Source organism: Artemia sp. Qi Xiang Cuo, chromosome 2 (genome assembly GCF_049724085.1).
Source record: "Artemia sp. Qi Xiang Cuo chromosome 2, ASM4972408v1, whole genome shotgun sequence".
NCBI classification, from domain to species: domain Eukaryota; kingdom Metazoa; phylum Arthropoda; class Branchiopoda; order Anostraca; family Artemiidae; genus Artemia; species Artemia sp. Qi Xiang Cuo.
This window is the reverse complement of record NC_142795.1, coordinates 18,315,951-18,335,313: the sequence shown is the minus strand read 5'-3', so window position 1 is coordinate 18,335,313 and position 19,363 is coordinate 18,315,951. Positions and strand designations below refer to the sequence as shown.

Below are 19,363 nucleotides of genomic sequence, written 5' to 3'. Positions count from 1 at the left end.
AATAATGGACATTATACCCATAACTCATTGTTAATGCATAACAGAATCTCACCGTAAATACCTTATGCTGCCGAACAATAATAATAATAAAAAAAAATATACTTTAAAAAACGTTACATCACTTAAAAGAGATAAACGTAGCCTAATATAAAAACGATTTTAGGAATAACTAGATGTACATGCGCCTACTGTTTTGAGAGACTTGAAGCACCGACTATATTTAGAAATGATATAATTGCAACATGTAACTTGATCTTCAGATAAAATATAGCGGTTGAAATGAGGGCGGATTAACAAAAAATTAGTAACAGAGGTATTAGCAAAAAAAAATTATCAGCTTAAAATTAAAAATTCAGATAAATAATTTAAAATATCAAGTCTAAATTTAAAAAAATAGGTTGGACTAAAGTCAAAGTCCAAAGGCTGATTTGTTAGTGATAAAGGAAAGCACATAGGAATTGGGTAGTACAAATTGGAAATTTTTCTTATTAAAATGTTGTTTGATTGTAATGTGGAGGAGGAAGAATAACAGGATGAGTTTTGGAAACTTTTTAAATCTATGAGTTATAAACTCGCATTGACTTATTAGTGCTATCATAATTAGTTAATTAATATATTTGTAACCCACACATGCTAATGAGCATAAAGGTGGAGGAACAATGAAAAAAATAAAAGGCAAAACACATAAGCATAAAAAAATGAAAAGACAATGGTGAGGAGATAATCACGGATAAGGCACACCCGTGCCATATCTGTAGCTTTGAAACTATATCGGACCACTAAATTACTTGCAAGAAACCTTTTTTGTCCAAGGTGAAACACAAAGAAGAAATCTATGATTTTTTAAATAATTTGCCGAAATGATAATATTTCGTTTGAATAACCACTTGTAAGAACAGAGGCAAGACCTGAATTATACAGGACAGAATGGTCACAGAAAGTAGAGTAAAGTTTGGCCAGAGCCTCTTCACCATTAACTACGTAGCATCATCTTGATGTGGTTATCCACTGCAAGGTAAGGCATCACACTCTAAATTTAACATGATATTCAGTTTCAATAGCTACTTGCAACAATGTGTACTTCAGAAACAGACTCCTTTTTTCTTTCCTTTTTATGGGGGAGTGGGGTAGGGGGATGGCAAAATTTCAAAAGGTGGTATAATTCTTAAAAACAGCAAAACTGACATGTTCAATGAAATTATACAAAGAATAAACAAAATAATAACAGTGGAATTAGCCATGCCTTTCTTAGACTCTCGTCAGTTTTGAACTCAAGCTGCTAATATTAATGGTCAAATTATTAAAGAGCTGATTTGTTTTCAATAAGGAGGGACCAGTATCCACTTCGCCTCGGGGAAGGATACGAGATATATTAGTTTTTCTGGATGGTTTGGAAATCCTTGCCCATTTTGATTAATTGATCATCTGGATAGATGCTACAGGTTGAAGGTGAATAGTTTGAAGTTTTGAAGGTTGAAGTTTGTGAAGAAGGTGAAGTTTGAAGATGCTACAGGTTGAAGGTGAATAGTTTGAAGTTTTGAAGGTTGAAGTTTGTGAAGAAGGTGAAGTTTGAAGATGATACAGGTTGAAGGTGAATAGTTTGAAGTTTTGAAGGATGAAGTTTGTGAAGAAGGTGAAGTTTGAAGATGCTACAGGTTGAAGGTGAATAGTTTGAAGTTTTGAAGGTTGAAGTTTGTGAAGAAGGTGAAGTTTGAAGATGCTACAGGTTGAAGGTGAATAGTTTGAAGATTGGAAGGTTGAAGTTTGTGAAGAAGGTGAAGTTTGAAGATGATACAGGTTGAAGGTGAATAGTTTGAAGTTTTGAAGGTTGAAGTTTGTGAAGAAGGTGAAGTTTGAAGATGCTACAGGTTGAAGGTGAATAGTTTGAAGTTTTGAAGGTTGAAGTTTGTGAAGAAGGTGAAGTTTAAAGATGCTACAGGTTGAAGGTGAATATTTTGAAGTTTTGAAGGTTGAAGTTTGTGAAGAAGGTGAAGTTTTAAGATGCTACATGTTGTAGGTGAATAGTTTGAAGTTTAGAAGGTTGAAGTTTGTGAAGAAGGTGAAGTTTAAAGATGCTACAGGTTGAAGGTGAATAGTTTGAAGTTTTGAAGGTTGAAGTTTGTGAAGAAGGTGAAGTTTGAAGATGCTACAGGTTGAAGGTGAATAGTTTGAAGTTTGGAAGGTTGAAGTTTGTAAAGAAGGTGAAGTTTGAAGATGCTACAGGTTGAAGGTGAATAGTTTGAAGTTTTGAAGGTTGAAGTTTGTGAAGAAGGTGAAGTTTGAAGATGCTACAGGTTGAAGGTGAATATTTTGAAGTTTTGAAGGTTGAAGTTTGTGAAGAAGGTGAAGTTTTAAGATGCTACAGGTTGAAGGTGAATAGTTTGAAGTTTTGAAGGTTGAAGTTTGTGAAGAAGGTGAAGTTTGAAGATGCTACAGGTTGAAGGTGAATAGTTTGAAGTTTGGAAGGTTGAAGTTTGTGAAGAAGGTGAAGTTTGAAGATGCTACAGGTTGAATGTTAATATTTTGTAGTTTTGAAGGTTGAAGTTTGTGAAGAAGGTGAAGTTTGAAGATGCTACAGGTTGAAGGTGAATAGTTTGAAGTTTGGAAGGTTGAAGTTTGTGAAGAAGGTGAAGTTTGAAGATGCTACAGGTTGAAGTTTTAAACTATATGTACTGACACACCAGAGCTTTTAGACAAGGCAAATTTATGATCTTAGGAAACTTTTAATTTTACAAACATTTAAATCAACTAAGTTATTAGTAAGGAGTCTTTAAACTTTTGGTAGGTTCAAACATAATGTTAACATGGTCTTTCAGGCAGCAAAATGGCGATAAAAATGGCAAAAGATTCATGCTATAATAATGGAATATTTGAAATCACAATAACATCCTTAATCAAACCTGATAATAAACAATAAAATATTTGCTTGCATGTAAAAACAGATAAAAAAACAGCCAGGTAGACAATTTTTGACTTCAAAACACAAAAAAAATCAAAATATTTTTCAAGGCCAAGCCGTTGGTATCAGATTAACCTTATCCTCAGAATATGTGTCTGAAATAACTTTGACATTTAATTTTTAATAAGGAGATACTTTTTTGCTTACTGAACAATACTTTTTAGTTTTTAGGATGGGGAGGGGGGCTTATAACACTTTTCTGTGTTTTCTTTTTTCGTTCTTATCAGTCGCTTAATAAAAATCTATCAATATAGAGCATCTACTAGTCTTAAAAGAAAAAACGACAACAATATTTTTCTTCGGGCAAACCAGGTTCTTTGAAAGATTAGGAGGCCTGTTTTTTATTTACTACTGAACTAGCTGTTATACATTTGGAAACATTTTAATTACCAGTTGTCGAAAATGAGAAATTTTTTTCTTACTAAGCAACAGATATAGAGAAAGGGTGATTGATAAGACAGTAACTCAACGTAGGATACGAGGCGGAGGAATTTTTTATTATTGTGCGCTAAAGATTGCGCAATATTTTGTAGAGATTTGCTTCACATGTTAAATTGTAAATAGGCATAATTGGTAGGATCGATAAAAACATTTTTTTTTCTGGCACAAGATAGATTGAGTTTTGGCTGTAGATAGTTATATATCTAGGATCAATACTAAAAAAAAATTTCTGGCTCTAGATAGATCGATTTTTGGTTTTAGATAGTTATGTATCTAGGATCGATAATAACATTTTTTTCTGGCTCTAGATAGATCGATTTTTAGCTCTAGATAGTTATATATCTAGGATCGATAATAACATTTTTTTCTGGCTCTAGATAGATCGAATTTTGGCTTTAGATAGTTATATATATAGGATCGATAATAACATTTTTTTCTGGCTCTAGATAGATCGATTTTTAGCTCTAGACAGTTATATATCTAGGATCGATAATAACATTTTTTCTGGCTCTAGATAGATCGAATTTTGGCTTTAGATAGTTATATATATAGGATCGATAATAACATTTTTTTCCGGCTCTAGATATATCGATTTTTGGCTCTAGATAGTTATATATCTAGGATCGATAATAACATTTTTGTTCTGGCTCTAGATAGATCGATTTTTGGCTGTAGATAATTATATATCTAGGATCAATAATAAAGTATTTTTTTTCTGGCTCTAGATAGATCGGTTTTTGGCTCTAGATCGACTTTTGGTGCTAGATAGTTTTATTCAAAGGCAGAATCATCAGAGTTGTGATTCAAAATATTCCAAACTGTGAACAAAAAATCTCGGTGGTCCTGACCTGAATTTATAGATATCACAGTGTTTTTTCTTCACCCAAAGATTTTGCGACATGACTTTTATTTCTATTTTTTAAACTCAGGTTTTCTCCAACAGGCTGATATTTTTAGCCGTCTCGACCTTTCTTTCATAACAGGCCAAGATAATAGAATCAAACTAAATTTTCCGTAGAGCTTATTTTCTATGTACAATTGTTCATATGTGTATATAAGACTCTCCCCAGACAATTCTTTTGGAAGAGATCTTCTATCTTTGTCACCTTTTTGAACCTTTTTTTTGCCAGAGTACTGTCATTACCATGGTTTCCTATATCGCAATCGTCCTCCTAAATCTTATCTTCTAATCCATTCAAACTTCTTTCAACTTAAGAAACTCCTAGTGTCTTAGTTGTTTTACTTTTTACATCTTACAGTCCTTCTATAACTTCTTACTATAATTTACTTACTAATAGTTATCCTTCATTAGGATAATTATCCTATACTTCAAATATTTGCTTACTAATAATTATCCTTACTTACTAATAATAATCCTACATTATCCTTTTTACTAATAATTCTACCTAGGTAAGTTTTAGCGTCTTGGTAAGTTTAAGCTATTCATTAGGTCAATTTTCTATAATTTCACCTCTTTCTTTCTATTTATAATAAGCATTGAAATAGCGAGTAGAGCTGACAACCCCTATGCCTTCTCAAGAGTAAAACATAATTTAAATTCTACTGAAAACAAAATACGTTTTAAATGTTTTCACTTCTTTGACTTTAATAAATAAACAATTATTAAGACTTTAAAGAGTAAATATCAGTATATGTATATTAAACTGACAATCCATGTTCATTTGTTTGTTTTTTTTTTCTCAGTAAAGTTCAAATTATATTCTGGTCTTGAGAAGGCATGAGGGTTTTGAGCCCTACTCATGTTAATTTCTGCTCGTTTGTAGTTTGACTCGGTTATTTATTTTAATTTCTGTTTGTTTTGGGTTTCATTTATTTATTGATGGTGATTTGTTGTAGTTTTACGCTTGGAAGATTATTTGGCTTTATTTCTACTCATTTTTGATTTAATGGAGCTCTTTGCTTTTCTTTAAAAAAACTTTTTTTACGGAAAAAGTTTTTTGAATTAAACTCTTATTGAAGCAGCTTAGTTTCTTTGACATAAATTTTCAAGCTTATTCTCACGAAATAAACACTAAGCAAATTCGCTCACTTCGTAAACATTTTATTTATGATGAAATATTCATTATCAACACAAGATAATTTTCGTTTGCTAAACAGTCTATAATGAATTATATTTATCTTACCTGAGCCAATATTTTGTCTTGTCCAGAATCTTTTACAAGCTCTTTGGCTTGATTGGCCAATTGCTCAAAGAGTGAAGATTGACTAACTCTGTGGGTAGATGAGATGCTTTCATGCCGTGTCCGAGATTCATTATTCGACTCCTTAATTGAGGCAGCGCTGTCAGACCGGCCGAAAAAACTACCCGCTTTTTCAAGAATTTTTGAACGCGGAGACGGCGGAGCAACGGTATTCTATAAAAGAGTAGTAAGTGTTAATCCAGCTAGTCATAGTTAATGTAAGGGAATATTTTTATAACAACGGTACCTTAACTAAAGGCCCTAAACTAAACATAATTATATATGGAATAAGATGGCAAAGTAAAATCAAGATAAAAAACACATTATCTGCCATCTAGCAAGTTTTCGACAGTAGCTTGCATAATTTTTGAAAATTTTGCTGAAGTTGGCTGGGACGATTGTTGATTTTAAATTGAATCTACTATAGCAAGTTGCCAACATTTAGTATTACGCTTCCAGACGATACTAATGAAACAGAACCGTTTCCAAAACAAAATATTCTGAAACCAAAATCAAAAGTTGCTATTGTAGGATGTCTGCTTTGTACAAATAAAAAAAAAATAATAAAAAAAACAATGCTGGTCAAGCTTGCAGGGACAATTATTATTAGTGCCATAAACCTCTATATTACAAACTAGGTATATCAGCAAATAAGAATACAAATTTAGAGTGTAAATAAGGCAAAACAACGGTGATTTCCTGACGATTCTTTCCTATTTAATCCAAATACTCAGACCTAAATACTTGTCTTAACTTTGCGATTCCATAAACCTGTTTGATGACTTCATTAGTAAAATCGGCTCTAATGACAGGCCATCGACGTTCGACACCGAGTTTCTGGACATTAAGCTCTAGCACAAAGTAAAAAACACTTCAGAACTAAATTGAGTTTTCAAATTCTTTTATATATTCTTGTAAATATATTGTATATTCTTTTAGGGTTCATTATATCAATTTTAAAACTTTGTATTGGTTCATCTTTCAGAAGAGAGCTATTCTAATTAGCGAAATATCTTTATATTCAAATATTGGCAAAATAGTTGTAAAACCGTTAATAAGCGACCAGTGAGTTATGTCCAAAATTCACTGGATTCTTGCCCAGTGGTTGGGTTGCTCCTATAAAAGAAAATTCTTTTTTAGCTTACACAGAAAAAGGTATAAAGCTAATACTGAGCGATTGGGGGCATTATATTTATATAACGAAATACCTGGGGTTATATTTATATATTATATAAATGGGGGTATTATAGCTGCTGCAAAAATCTGAAGTAATAAATCCTTATTTGAATTAAATAAAAAAAAAGCTTTTTTTGAACTGACAGTAAGGACTGACGTTAAAATTTGAAACAAACAGAAATTATTCCGTATATGAAAGGGACTGTCCCCTCCTAAACGCCTCGTTATTTACGTTAAAGTTTGACTCTGTCTCACAACTTTATTTTTTAAAACAATAAAAAACTTTAGCGTACAGAACGAGGCGTTGAAAAGGGAACAGTCCCTTTCACATACGGAATAATTTCTGTTCGTTTTAAGTTTTAATGTCGCTCCTTACTTTCAGTTAAAAAAACTTGTTTTTTTTTAATTTCATTTCTGAACGTTTTAAAATTAATGCATTTTTTGATTTTGGCTTTCCGTACATGAATAATTAAAACAAAATTTGCATATAAATTTTACTTTTTTGGATAAATGGCTTTCTCGAAAGTTGTTTAATTTTATTTACGAACGTTTCTATTAGTAATGAATATACGTCACTTACGAATTAACTTATGGAACGAACTTCTATATTTGTATATCTCTATTACGCATAATAGGGTGGTTCACCTCACTAGTCAATACATCGCTCTTTATGCTAAAATTCGAATTTTTGTTCAAATTCTTTAAGAATAACTCCTTAACCACAAAGCCCGTTATTTAGAATAAATAGCTCTTATGAAAGTACTAAAAAAACTTTATCGTAAAGAGCGAGGTATTGACCCAATCAAATACGTAATAGTTTATGTTCGTTTTAAGTTTTGATGCTGAAAAGTTTTCAGTTGAAAAGTTTTTCAGTAGAAAACATGTTTTTTTTATTTAATTTCTGATCGTTTTTTTTAAATAATGCTGGGAAATCTGGCGCCCAGCTTCATATTAATGTCCCTTGCCTCATGAAAACTTCCTCCATGGACAGAAGAATTATTCCTCCATGGATTTATATTTTTCGACCATGCTGAACAAAATGGCTATCTCAAAATTATGATCGGTGGACTTTGCGAACAAAAAGCGTGGGAGGGGGCCTAGTTGCCCTCCATTTTTTCAGTCACTTAAAAAGGGCCCTGGAACTTTTAACTTCCGTTCGAATCAGCCCTCTCGCGATATACTAGGACCACTGGGCCGATACGACTACCCCTGGGGAAAAAAAAACAACAAAAAACAAATAAAAACGGATCCTTGATCTTTCTTCTTGCAAAAAATAAAAAATTCCACATTTTTGCAGATAGAAGCTTCATTAACTTTCGATGGGTACGACTAAACTTGATGAGTTTCGGTTACTATTGATCCGGGTCGCTGCTTAATTACAGTTCGTTACCACGAACTGTTTGATATCGATGATATAACAGAAATGAAGGTACAATGTAGCAATAGCAGTCAGTTATTTTTTACGCAGGATCAGTCAAACTACCAAGGCTTGATGGTGAAGGTTTCTTCCGGAATTATCTCTATGATACTTCATGGAAGAAAGCAAAGTTCATTATCTGCATACTTCCATGTTCTATTTTTATAAATTTCCAATAACTATAAAAATAGAAGAAAAAAAAACTGACCACACAATTGGTTGATACTTTTTTTCTAACGCCCATAATTTTCAATTATTCTTAGTTACTATTAGCATTGATAACATTTTCTAAGCGTTAAAATGCGTTTCTCTTTTTTGAGAAATTCAATAGCTCTAAAAAAACTCCATCTTTCATGAGTAAGAATGAAAAACAAATAGAACGGACCTCTAGAGGTAGAGCCTCTTCTGGCTTTGATTCAACATCATTTCCAATTGAGCTTTGCGACGATGACGATGAAATGCTCTCATCACCACTAAAAAAGGATACAATTAAGAGGTGAGCTACAGACTTTAGACAAATACTGAGATTTTGGATAAAAAACACTTAACCAAACGGACTCTGGCACACACCATCAAAATTTTATGGATTTTTTATCAAATATTTCAAAGGTTATTTAAAGATACGCAAAAATTTGGTTTTCATTTGATTAGGTTTGGTTAGGTCATCTTAGGTTTTTGACCCATTTCTGATATTTGTAACCAAATTTAACCTAATCTAACCTAAACTAAGCAGGAAGGGTGTACAAAAGCACAGGATTGCTGGTCTCTACCCCCTCCCCCCAATGCATATCCTGGCTGAAGGGCCTTGAAACGGAAATTTCACAGAACAGCAAAAAAATATGTAAGAACTATGAGAAAACGCTAATACAATATAAGAACAACATAATAGCATAAATATAACATAAACATATTATATAAACATAAATATAAGAACTTATAATATATATGTATTATATAATGTATATTTCCCTATTATATATAATATATGTTCTAATACAAGAACAGCAATAAAATGTATATTTTTTTTACATTTTCTTATAGTAGAGGAAAAGTTCTATTGTCACTTTAGTAAATTTGCGATTTATTATTATTATTTTTTGTTACAAAAATAAATCCTTGTAAAAGCAAGATTTTTCTTGTTTGATTGTACAATTTTTACGACAAAAGCTCTATTTTTCTTCTGGAGGCTTCTAAATATTTTTATGACCAGAAACTAGTAGTAAATAAGGCCTAACTAGTTTTAGGGATGGGTTTTAGATGTTTAAGTAAACAAAGATAAACTACCGGCCTTTGAAACTCCAATGCTTATCTGCACTCAAAAGTAGGACTTATATACATGTCCAGTTAAACTTTCATATGCACCTACGTGGCACCTAGCTATGCATGCAAATAAGCATTGCTTTAGACAAAGAACCATCATTACCTTTGATTCGACTCGGGGTCCATTTCTAACCCACCTGGAAGCTGTAGCCTTCTTGGTGGATTGTAAAAGGAATTGAGATCTATGTCTTCATCTCCTGGAAAGAAAGTACAAATTATTCAAATATTTGCTAATTCCCGGGCCTGTGCTATCTCAACAGCTTAGGTTAAAATGATTTTTCATTGTTCAAATTGGTATATATTTACTTTAGAAGTCATTAATCATATAAGAAGCTGCAAATGTACTATGAAGATGCTGAAACTAGATACTGTGTTTAAGCAGACATACTTTGATTCTGTATATTTCCATATATTTTTGAGGCTTAAATGTTAGTTACTCGGCTGACTTGATAATGCAGGCTCCTGGCAAAATTTCCTATGTTAAGGATTATTACCGGAATATGAAAAAAACATTAACCATTGAAAATTAATATATTTTATCCATGAAATCTTTTTGCAAAACAATTGTTGTATCATTTTCTAGATCAGAAACGTATTTTTTAACTGGTCTTCGATATTTGTTCAAAGGAGATTAAATTTCAAAATATTCAAAGGGAAATTTGAGATATTTAAATACATCTATAAATCTTACATAAGCATTTAGTAGGGTAGTATTTTCTTTTCCTTTCATGTATAGGATAGTTTCTGCTCATTTCAAATGTTAACATCGCTCTTTCATTTCATTTGCAAAAACAACCAACTAAAAGAATGATAAGTCATATCCATTCTGCAGATTCTAGTATTTTAAATTATCAAATGCAAATAAAATTGTGAAGACTAATCCTAGCATTAAAAGTAAGTAAATCTATAGTAGCGTAACTAAAAACATACTAATTAATATAATATGAAAAATCGGATGACATTATGGTCAATAATACAACTGGTAAAAAAACCCTTTAGTTTCTGAAATTTCAAGGTGGACACATTTCAGTTAAAAATGACGCATTTTTGGATGCTCAGGGGCGCATCTATGGACCAAAAATCTGGCATCCCTGTCCCATCATTGTTACCATAAGCAATGACACAGATACAGCAATGGGGCAGATACAGCAAGGAAAAGATCATTGATGAGTATAAGGAATAAAACAGGTCCTAGGATGGACCCTGGAGGGACACCTAAATCAACACAGAATTGATCTTGAAGATTAAGGTCAATACTGATCAACCTTTCAGACAAGTGAGTTTCAAACCAATGATAACTGTTTCCCCGTATCCTTATGCGTTCCATCTTGAAGAGTAGGATAGTATGTGATATGCTGTCAAAGGCCTTTTCTGACATCAAAGAAAATTGCAGCTGGAATTTTACCCTCATAAAGTGCCTTGAGAATGAAATTCAGCAAGGCCATGCAAGCATGTTCTGTTGAGTGTTTAGAGCGAAAAGCAAACTGATTGTAATGGAATTTTTTTTTTTTTTTTTTTTTTTTTTTTTTTTTTTTTTTTATCAAGAAACGACAGAAGCCTAGAGTACACACATTTTTCAAAAATGTTACTGAAGGCTGATAAAAAAGAGATTCGTCAATAATTAGAAGGATCATCTCTAAAATCATCCTTATAGAGAACAACTAATCTGGCAGATTTTAGGGCACTAGGAAAAATTCTATTCAAAAATGATAAGTTCAAAAGAATGGTGAGATGAGATAAAATAGAGGGTAATATAAAATTTAAAGCCTTGGCAGGAATTTAGTCCTGTGGATGCAAAGTAAGAGCAAAATTCATCTATTATGACCTTACTATTAATTATTATTACCCCCTTAGAAATTAATTTATTTGGCAAGTTATCTCTTTTGGAATTTGGAAGAAGAACTGTGCTTACAATTTGCCGGGTTTGTCTCATATTCTTGCCAAATTTAAAGAGAATCTGGGAGTAATAAATACACGTAGCTTTACGAATTAAGGAGTTCAATAAAGTTCTATATCTTTTATACTTTTCAAGACGATGATAAGGTTTAAAGGACTTAAATGCTTCCACAAATAAGTCTTTTTCTTTGGACTCTTAAGAAGAGCTGCAGTCATCCAAGGGGCACGGGATAAAGCACATATAAGAAGGATAAAGCAGAGGATAAAAAGTCATAAGGAGTTCTAGATTAAGTTTTTAACAGATCAATATTGAAATGTCCTAAAAGGACAGTTTCATAATTACTTCTGCATATTACAGGCATAAACTTGTCAAAAACTCCTAGAAAAGAAGGAATCGACCCACTTGGTGGACGGTATATTTCCCCAATGATAGTTTCCTTGTTGCCAATCAAAATTTCAAAAATAGAATAAAAAATTCCATGCAAATGTTTACACAGATCGCTGTGCAAAGTATAATCCAGGTAATCAGCAACATAAAATGCTAAGCCACCTTTTTTACTTTCCAATCTATTTACAAACTCAAAGTTATATCCAGAAATATCTAAAAAGCATATCATTGCCATTGTAAAGAAATATTTCACTAAGTCCAATGATCTGAGGAGAAGAATTAGCTATGAGAGACTTCAAATTATTTAGAAAAGAATAGAGGATTGGAATACTAACAATCAATGTAGAACTAACAGAAAGGTATATGGCCTAACTGTCTCACAAGTGCATTTTAGAACAATATTTAAGCCTGGACCCAAGTAAATTTTAAGCCCAAAATTTCAAACTTTTGTCAAGAGGCCCTTCAGATCAATACCAAATGGGAGTTAGTCACTAAGCTATCTAAATTTGGAGGAATAGCTTTGGACTAAGCAGTCAACATGGGTACAGAGGTGACATAGCTCCCATCCTCAGAAAACAACGGCTTTTCAACATAAAAACATTGTGATAAGAAGTAAAAATTTTGCGTAGAGCGTTTTCCGGTCGTTTTTAGAAAGGCTTTATTTTATTTTTCAAAACAAATGCACCAAAATTAGCCTTAATTCTTGAAGTGTGGTTATAAAGAAAACAAATTTTAGCGTAGAGAGCAAGGTATTGAAGGGGGCAGAAGTCTCTTTATATTAAAGATGACCTGAATACATATCCATATATTATATATTAATTTTTACTCTGTCATTTAATTTGTACCCGTTATGTTGTACTCTGTCATTTAGGGGATCTGCTCCCTTTTTTGTTTTGACAGGTTATAAGTAAATTAAACTGAATTGAATTCGCTTTTTTTTTAACTTAACGCCATCTAAACTTCAGAAATTCTTATAACCTCTTTCAATTCATTTCCTATATAGTTTTTGTTAAGCGTTAGCTTACAGATGTATAAAAAAATCTAGTTTTTAAAAGATCAAAACAAATGATTTACAAAATCATGCAAGAGCTAAAGTACAAAAGTGGCTTACTATGTGGCTCACTTTTTTCAAAATTGAAAAAAAATAACTATAGTTGACTTTGATCAAAGACATTTATGTTGCTAGACGCTAGCTTTGGATAAAACTACACATGGAACGCAAGACGAGTTAAATTCCCCGTGGGGAGAATGTACATGAATGATTATACGGCTATTCTATTCTTCATCTCTCTCCTAAAGCATACCAACATAAGGTGCATTCTGCCAACATAAATAGCTCGTATAGTTATTTGTTAAAATAGCTTTTAGTTAGTGTCAACAGTAATCTAAAGTCTTTGACTTTCATGTTCTTACCAGCTGAAAGATCTGAAGAAGGCACATCCGACAATATATCTGTTCCATGAGACCCGGAATTGTCACTGTCGTCAGTATCAGACCCGCTCTCATCTGTAACAATGACAAATTAGAACGCTAAACGCTACTGTAACTATTTGATACCGAGGTTTTGACAGGAACTTGCAACGCCTTTAACGTAAAATGAAGCAATATTGACACAAAACTGAAAAGTGACTATAAGCCAAAGAGAAAGGATAAAAGATTCTCGTTTTGTAGAAAAATTATCATTTTACCACTCGGAATAGCTGAAAAAGATACGGTTTCGGCGTGATCTCTTTTATTGCTATTAAGAAAAAAATTAACTGAAATTACCATTCCGAAAACCCCTCAGGTGATTTGTTGAGAAAGCTAGTTTAATTAGATCCCCTTTGGAGAGAGGAGAAGGAAAACAGACTCACAAGCATAACCATCCTCCTTAATGAAAGTAAAAATCTTCTTAATATTTTTTTTTAAGCGAGCCGAAAGATAAGCTTCAATTTGTCGAGAATGCTTAATTTGGTACTACAGCCTAAATCAAAACCAAACCTTTTTTAGAGTGATGAGGGTGTTGAGGTGCTTTGTCCTTTTCTAGAGCTACATTATCTTATTTGCATCTATACTTAATAATCGTTGATTCTTTTCAACAAATATATAAAGTAGATTCTTTTAAGCCGTTTTCAAGATTTCCATCTTTAAGAGTATCGCTTAGAAGAGAACGATGAGACTTAGGCTATACAGCTGCATACCAAAATAACTAGCACAAATCATAGGCAGCGCAATAGCGCTACCTAAGTAAAGAACAATGTTGGCACAATGTATTTTTTTCTTGGTTTTAGACCAGGGCACTTCGTATCGAAGGAGTTGTCGTAGAAACTTCGGAAAGGGCTCATTCGATTGGAAATTCGAGTGGCTTGTGCGCTTTTTAATAGTCAAAAGTGGTTGGAAGGCAACTAACAACCCTTTCACGCCCACCATTTCCCTAAACACATCCAATACAAATTTTGAGATAGCCATTTTGTTCAGCGTAGTTGATTTCTAGATAGAAAATATGTTTTTGAGGAGGACACTCCCCCACAACCCTCAGGGCAAGGGTTTTAGGCTATGCCTTGGGGACATACAAGAACGATGTTGGCACAATGTATTATTTTTTTTTTCCTTTAGACCAGGACACTTTGTATCGAAGAAGTTGTCGTAGAAACTTCAAAAAGCGCTCTTTCAATTGGAAATTGGAGTGGCTTGTGCTCTTTTTAATAGTCGAAAGTGATTGGAAGGCAACTAACACCCCTTCCACACCCACCATTTCCCGAAACACATCCAATCAAAATTTTGAGATAGCCATTTTGTTCAGCGTAGTAGATTTCAAGATAGAAATTTTGTTTTTGAGGAGGACAATCCTCCACAGCCCTCAGGGCAAAGGTTGTAAGTTATGCCCTGGGGGCATATAAGGTTTTTATAGAAAGCGTTATCGTAGAAACTCCAAAAAGGGCTCATTCGATTGGAAATTCAAAGGGATAGTAACGTTTTTAATAGTTTAAAGTGATTGGAGGGTAACTAACACTCCTTTCATGCCCACTTTTTCCCCAAACACATCCAATCAAAATTTTAAGATACCCATTTTATTCAACGTAGTTTTAAGTCCTGGAAATTAGGTTTTTGAGGATGACATTCCCCCACAGTCCTCAGGCAAGGTTTGTAAGTTATGCCCTGGGGGCATATAAGGTTTTTATACAACGCGTTGTCGTGCAAACTTCAAAAAGGGCTCATTCGATTCGAAATTGAAATGGCTAGTGCCCTTTTTAATAGTCGAAAGTGATTGGAAGGTAACTAACATCCCTTCCATGCCCACCATTTCCCCAAACACATCCAATCAAAATTTTGAGATAGCCATTTTGTTCCACGCAGTTTAAAGTTCAGGAAGTTATACCTTGGAGTAAGACACTTCCCCCACATCCGTCAGACCAAGGGGTATAAGTTATGCTCTGGGGTCATACAAGTTTTTTATCGAAAGCTATGTCGTAGAAACTAGAAAACGGGCTCATTCGATTGGAAATTCAAAGGGCTAGCGCCCTTTTTAATAGTCGAAAGTGATTTGAGGGTAACTAACCTTCCTCTCACGCCCATCTTTTCCCCAAACACATCCAATCAAAATTTTTAGATAGCCATTTTGTTCAACATAGTTGAAATTTTTGGAAATTATGTATTTAAGGATGACACCCCCCCCCCCCCACGGCCCTCAGGGCAAGGGTTGTAAGTTATGCCCTGGGGGCATATAAGGTTTTTACAGAAAGCGCTGTTGTAGAAACTTCAAAAAGGGTTTTTTCAATTGGAAATTGAAAGGACCAGTGCCCTTTTTATAGTCGAAAGTGATTGAAGGGCAACTAACCTCCCTCTCACGCCCACCATTTCTCCAAACACATCCAATAAAAATTTTGAGATATCCATTATGTTCAAAGTAGTTGAAAGTTCTGGAAATTAGGTCTTTTAGGATGATAACTCCCTCAGAACCCTCAGTACAAAGGTTGTAAGTTATGCCCTGGGGCGTATAAGGTTTGTATAGAAAGTTGTTGTAAAAATTTCAAAAAGGGCTCATTTGATTAGAATTGAAATTGCCCTTTTTAATAGTCAAAAGTGAGTGGAGAGTAATTAACCCCCATATCACACCCATCATTTCCCCAAGAACAATAAGTCAAAGTTTACAGACAGCCATTTTGTTGAACGTAGTTGAAAGTTCTGGAAATTAGGTCTTTGAGGATGACAAACCCCCTATAGCCCCCAGGGCAAGGGTTGTAAGTTATGCCCTGGAGGTATATAAGGTTGTTATAGATAGATTTGTCATAAAAACTTCAAAAGGGGCTCATTCAATTGGCATAGCCCCCCTCTCACGCCCACCATTCCCCCAAACACATCCAATCAAAATTTTCAGATTGCCATTTTTTTCAACGTAGTAGATAGTTCTGGAAACTATATAGTAGATAGTTCTGAATGTCTTTGAGGATGACAACCCCCCCCCCACGCCCTCATGGCAAGGGCTGTAAGTTATGCCCTGGGGGCATATAAGGTTTTTATTGAAAGCGTTGCCGTAGAAACTTCAAAACGGCTCATTCGATTGAAAATTCAAAGGGCTAGTGCCCTTTTTAATAGTTGAAAGTGATTGGACGGCAATTAACACCCCTTTCACGCCCACCTTTTCCACAAACACATCCAATCAAAATTTTGAGATACCCATTTTGTTCAACGTTGTTTTAAGTTCTGGATATTAGGTCTTTGAGGATGACAACCCCCACGGCCCCCAGGGAAAGGTTTGTAAGTTATGCCCTGGGGGCATATAAGGTTTTTATAGAACGCGTTGTCGTACAAACTTCAAAAAGGGCTCATTCGATTGGAAATTGAAAAGGCTAGTGCCCTTTTTAATAGTTGATAGTGATTGGAGGGTAACTAACACCCCTTCCACGCCCACCAATTCCCAAAACACATGCAATCAAAATTTTGAGATAGCCATTTTGTTCAACACAGTTCAAACTTCAGTAAATCAGTAAATTATATCTTTGAGCAGGACACTTCCCCCAAAGTTGTCGGGGCAAGGGTTATAAGATATGCCCAGGGATCATATAAGGTTTTTATTCAAAGTTTTGTCGAAAAAACTTGAAAAAGGGATTATTTAATTGGAAATTCAAAGGGCTAGTGCCCTTTTTAATTGTTAGAAGTAATTGGAGGGCAACTAGCCCCTCTCTCAAGCCCACCTTTTCCCCAAACATATCTAATCAAAACTTTTAGATAGCAATTTTGTTTAAAGAAGTTGAAAGTTTTGAAAATTAGGTCTTTAAGGATCACAACCCCTCCCCCCCCCACAGCCCTCAGGGCAAGGGTTGTAATTTATGCCCTGGGGGCATATCAGGTTTTTATAGAAAGCGCTGTTGTAGAAACTTCAAAAAGGGCTGATTCTATTGGAAATTGAAAGGGCCAGTGTCCTTTTTAATAGTCGAAAGTGATTGAAGGGCAACTAACCCTCCTCTCACGCCCACCATTTTTCCAAACACATCCAATCAAAATTTTGAGATATCTATTTTGTTCAACGTAGTTGAAAATTCTGAAAATTAGGTCTTTTAGGATGATAACCACCTCAGAGCCCTCAGACAAAAGGTTGTAAGTTATGCCTTGGGGCATATAAGGTTTGTATAGAAAGTTGTTGTAGAAATTTCAAAAAGGGCTCATTTGATTAGAAATTGAAATTGCCCTTTTTAATAGTCGAAAGTGAGTGGAGAGTATTTAACCCCCCTCTCGCGCCCGCCATTTCCCCATGAACATTAAATCAAAGTTTATAGATAGCTATTTTATTCAATGTAGTTGAAAGTTCTGGAAATTATGTATTTAAGGATGACAAACCCCCTAGAGCTTAGGTCTTTGAGGATGACAAACCCCACCCCAGCCCTCAGGGCAAGGGTTGTAAGTTATGCCCTTGGGGGCATATAAGGTTTTTATTGAAAGTGTTGTCGTAGAAACTTCAAAGGGCCTCATTTGATTGGAAATTGAAAGGGCTAGTGCTTTTTTAATAGTTAAAAGTGATTGTAGAGTGACTAACGCCCCTCTCAAGCCCACCATTTCCCTAAACACATCCAAACACAATTTGGAGACAGCCATTTTGTTTAACGTAGTCGAAAGTTCTGGAAATTAGGTCTTAGAGGATTAAAACCACCCTAACAGCCCTTAGGGTAAAGGTGGTAATTCATGCCCTGGGGGTATATAAGGTGTTTTTAGAAGTCGTTGTCGCAGAAACTCAAAAAGGGCTCATTCGATTGGAAATCAAAAGGCCTAGTGCCTTTTTTAATGGTCGAAAGTGATTGGAAGGCTTGACATTTTTATTGTAAAGATCCATGTGGGTATAATGTATTACTTTTTTTTAGACCATTTTCACAGTATTTTTAAAAACTAAATGTTGCCTTAAGATTAAATCAAAATGCACTTTGTTAATGTTAATTCCCAATAAGGCATCTCAGCAGTATCCCAAGAACGACTGAGGGTATTATCTTCAAACTTGTGGGGCTACTTCTGCTCTTAAAATTTAACCAAATCAAAATAGTTTTCCATTTCAGGTCATCTAGAGGAGGTATGAAACTAAATTAAACTCTACTATTTGTGTCCAGATTTTTAAAAGGGCATATATTGTTAAAAATTGCTGAACATTTTTCTCCAGCATACAAATAGCAGGCCAAACTATAGTCTTAAAAAAATGAAAAGATTTAAAGTATTATTTTCTTTTCCCCTTAAAAGAATTTTTAAATATAAAACGAACAGAAATTAATTAAAAAAACTTTTTCCACAAAATTAGTTTCTAAAATAAAAGTAAACAACTCCATTGAACAAAAAATGAGCAAAAATAAAATGAAATAATCTACCAAGCGTGAAACTACCACAAATGAGCATCGATAAATAAATAAAACCCAAAACGAACAGACATTAAAATAAATAACCGAGTCAAGCTCAAAACGAGCAGAAATTTACATGGTTAGGGCTAGGGCTCACAACCCCTATGCCTTCTCAAGACCAAAACATAATTTGTATTTTACTGAAAAAAATACAAATGAATGTGCATTGTCAGTTTAATATATATACTGATATTTATTAATCAAAATGTTAATATTATTTGATTTATTAAAGTTATAAAAGTAAAAACACTTATGCTTTTTTCAGTAAAATGTAAATTATGTTCTGGCCTTGGGAAGGCATAGGGTTTTTGAGCCCAACTTATTTTAATTTGTGCTCGTTTTGAGCTTGACTCGGTTATTTATTGTAATTTCTGTTCGTTTTGGGTTTCATTTATTTATCGATGCTGATTTGTGGTAGTTTCACGCTTGGTAGATTATTTCATTTTATTTTTGCTCATTTTTTGTTCAATGGAGTTGTTTACTTTTATTTGAGAAACTCATTTTGTGGAAAAAGTTTTTTTAATTAATTTCTTTTCGTTTTATATTGACATAGTCTTTTCAGGGGAAAAGAAAATAATGCTTTAAATCTTTTCTTTTTTTTAAGACTATAGTTTGGCCTGCTGTTTGTATGCTGGAGAAAAATTTTCAGCAATTTTTAACAATATATGCCCTTTAAAAAATCTGGACACAAATAGTAGAGTTTAATTT

The 19,363-nt window shown here is 33.8% G+C and overlaps 1 protein-coding gene across 4 annotated transcripts in view; it reads right to left on the bottom strand.

The window, feature by feature from the left end:
- The window catches only part of Rab3-GEF (Rab3 GDP-GTP exchange factor), a 231,527-nt gene that overhangs the window by 77,360 nt on the left and 134,804 nt on the right, over nucleotides 1-19,363 (bottom strand). For all 4 annotated transcript variants that reach the window (XM_089099430.1, XM_089099420.1, XM_089099424.1 and 1 more), the window contains 4 exons: nucleotides 13,212-13,304; nucleotides 9,618-9,711; nucleotides 8,580-8,667; nucleotides 5,545-5,775 (listed from right to left, as the gene is read on the bottom strand). In XM_089099430.1, coding sequence (XP_088955556.1) covers nucleotides 5,545-5,775; nucleotides 8,580-8,667; nucleotides 9,618-9,711; nucleotides 13,212-13,304 — 506 coding nt within the window. The remainder of the gene's footprint in view (nucleotides 1-5,544; nucleotides 5,776-8,579; nucleotides 8,668-9,617; nucleotides 9,712-13,211; nucleotides 13,305-19,363) is intronic.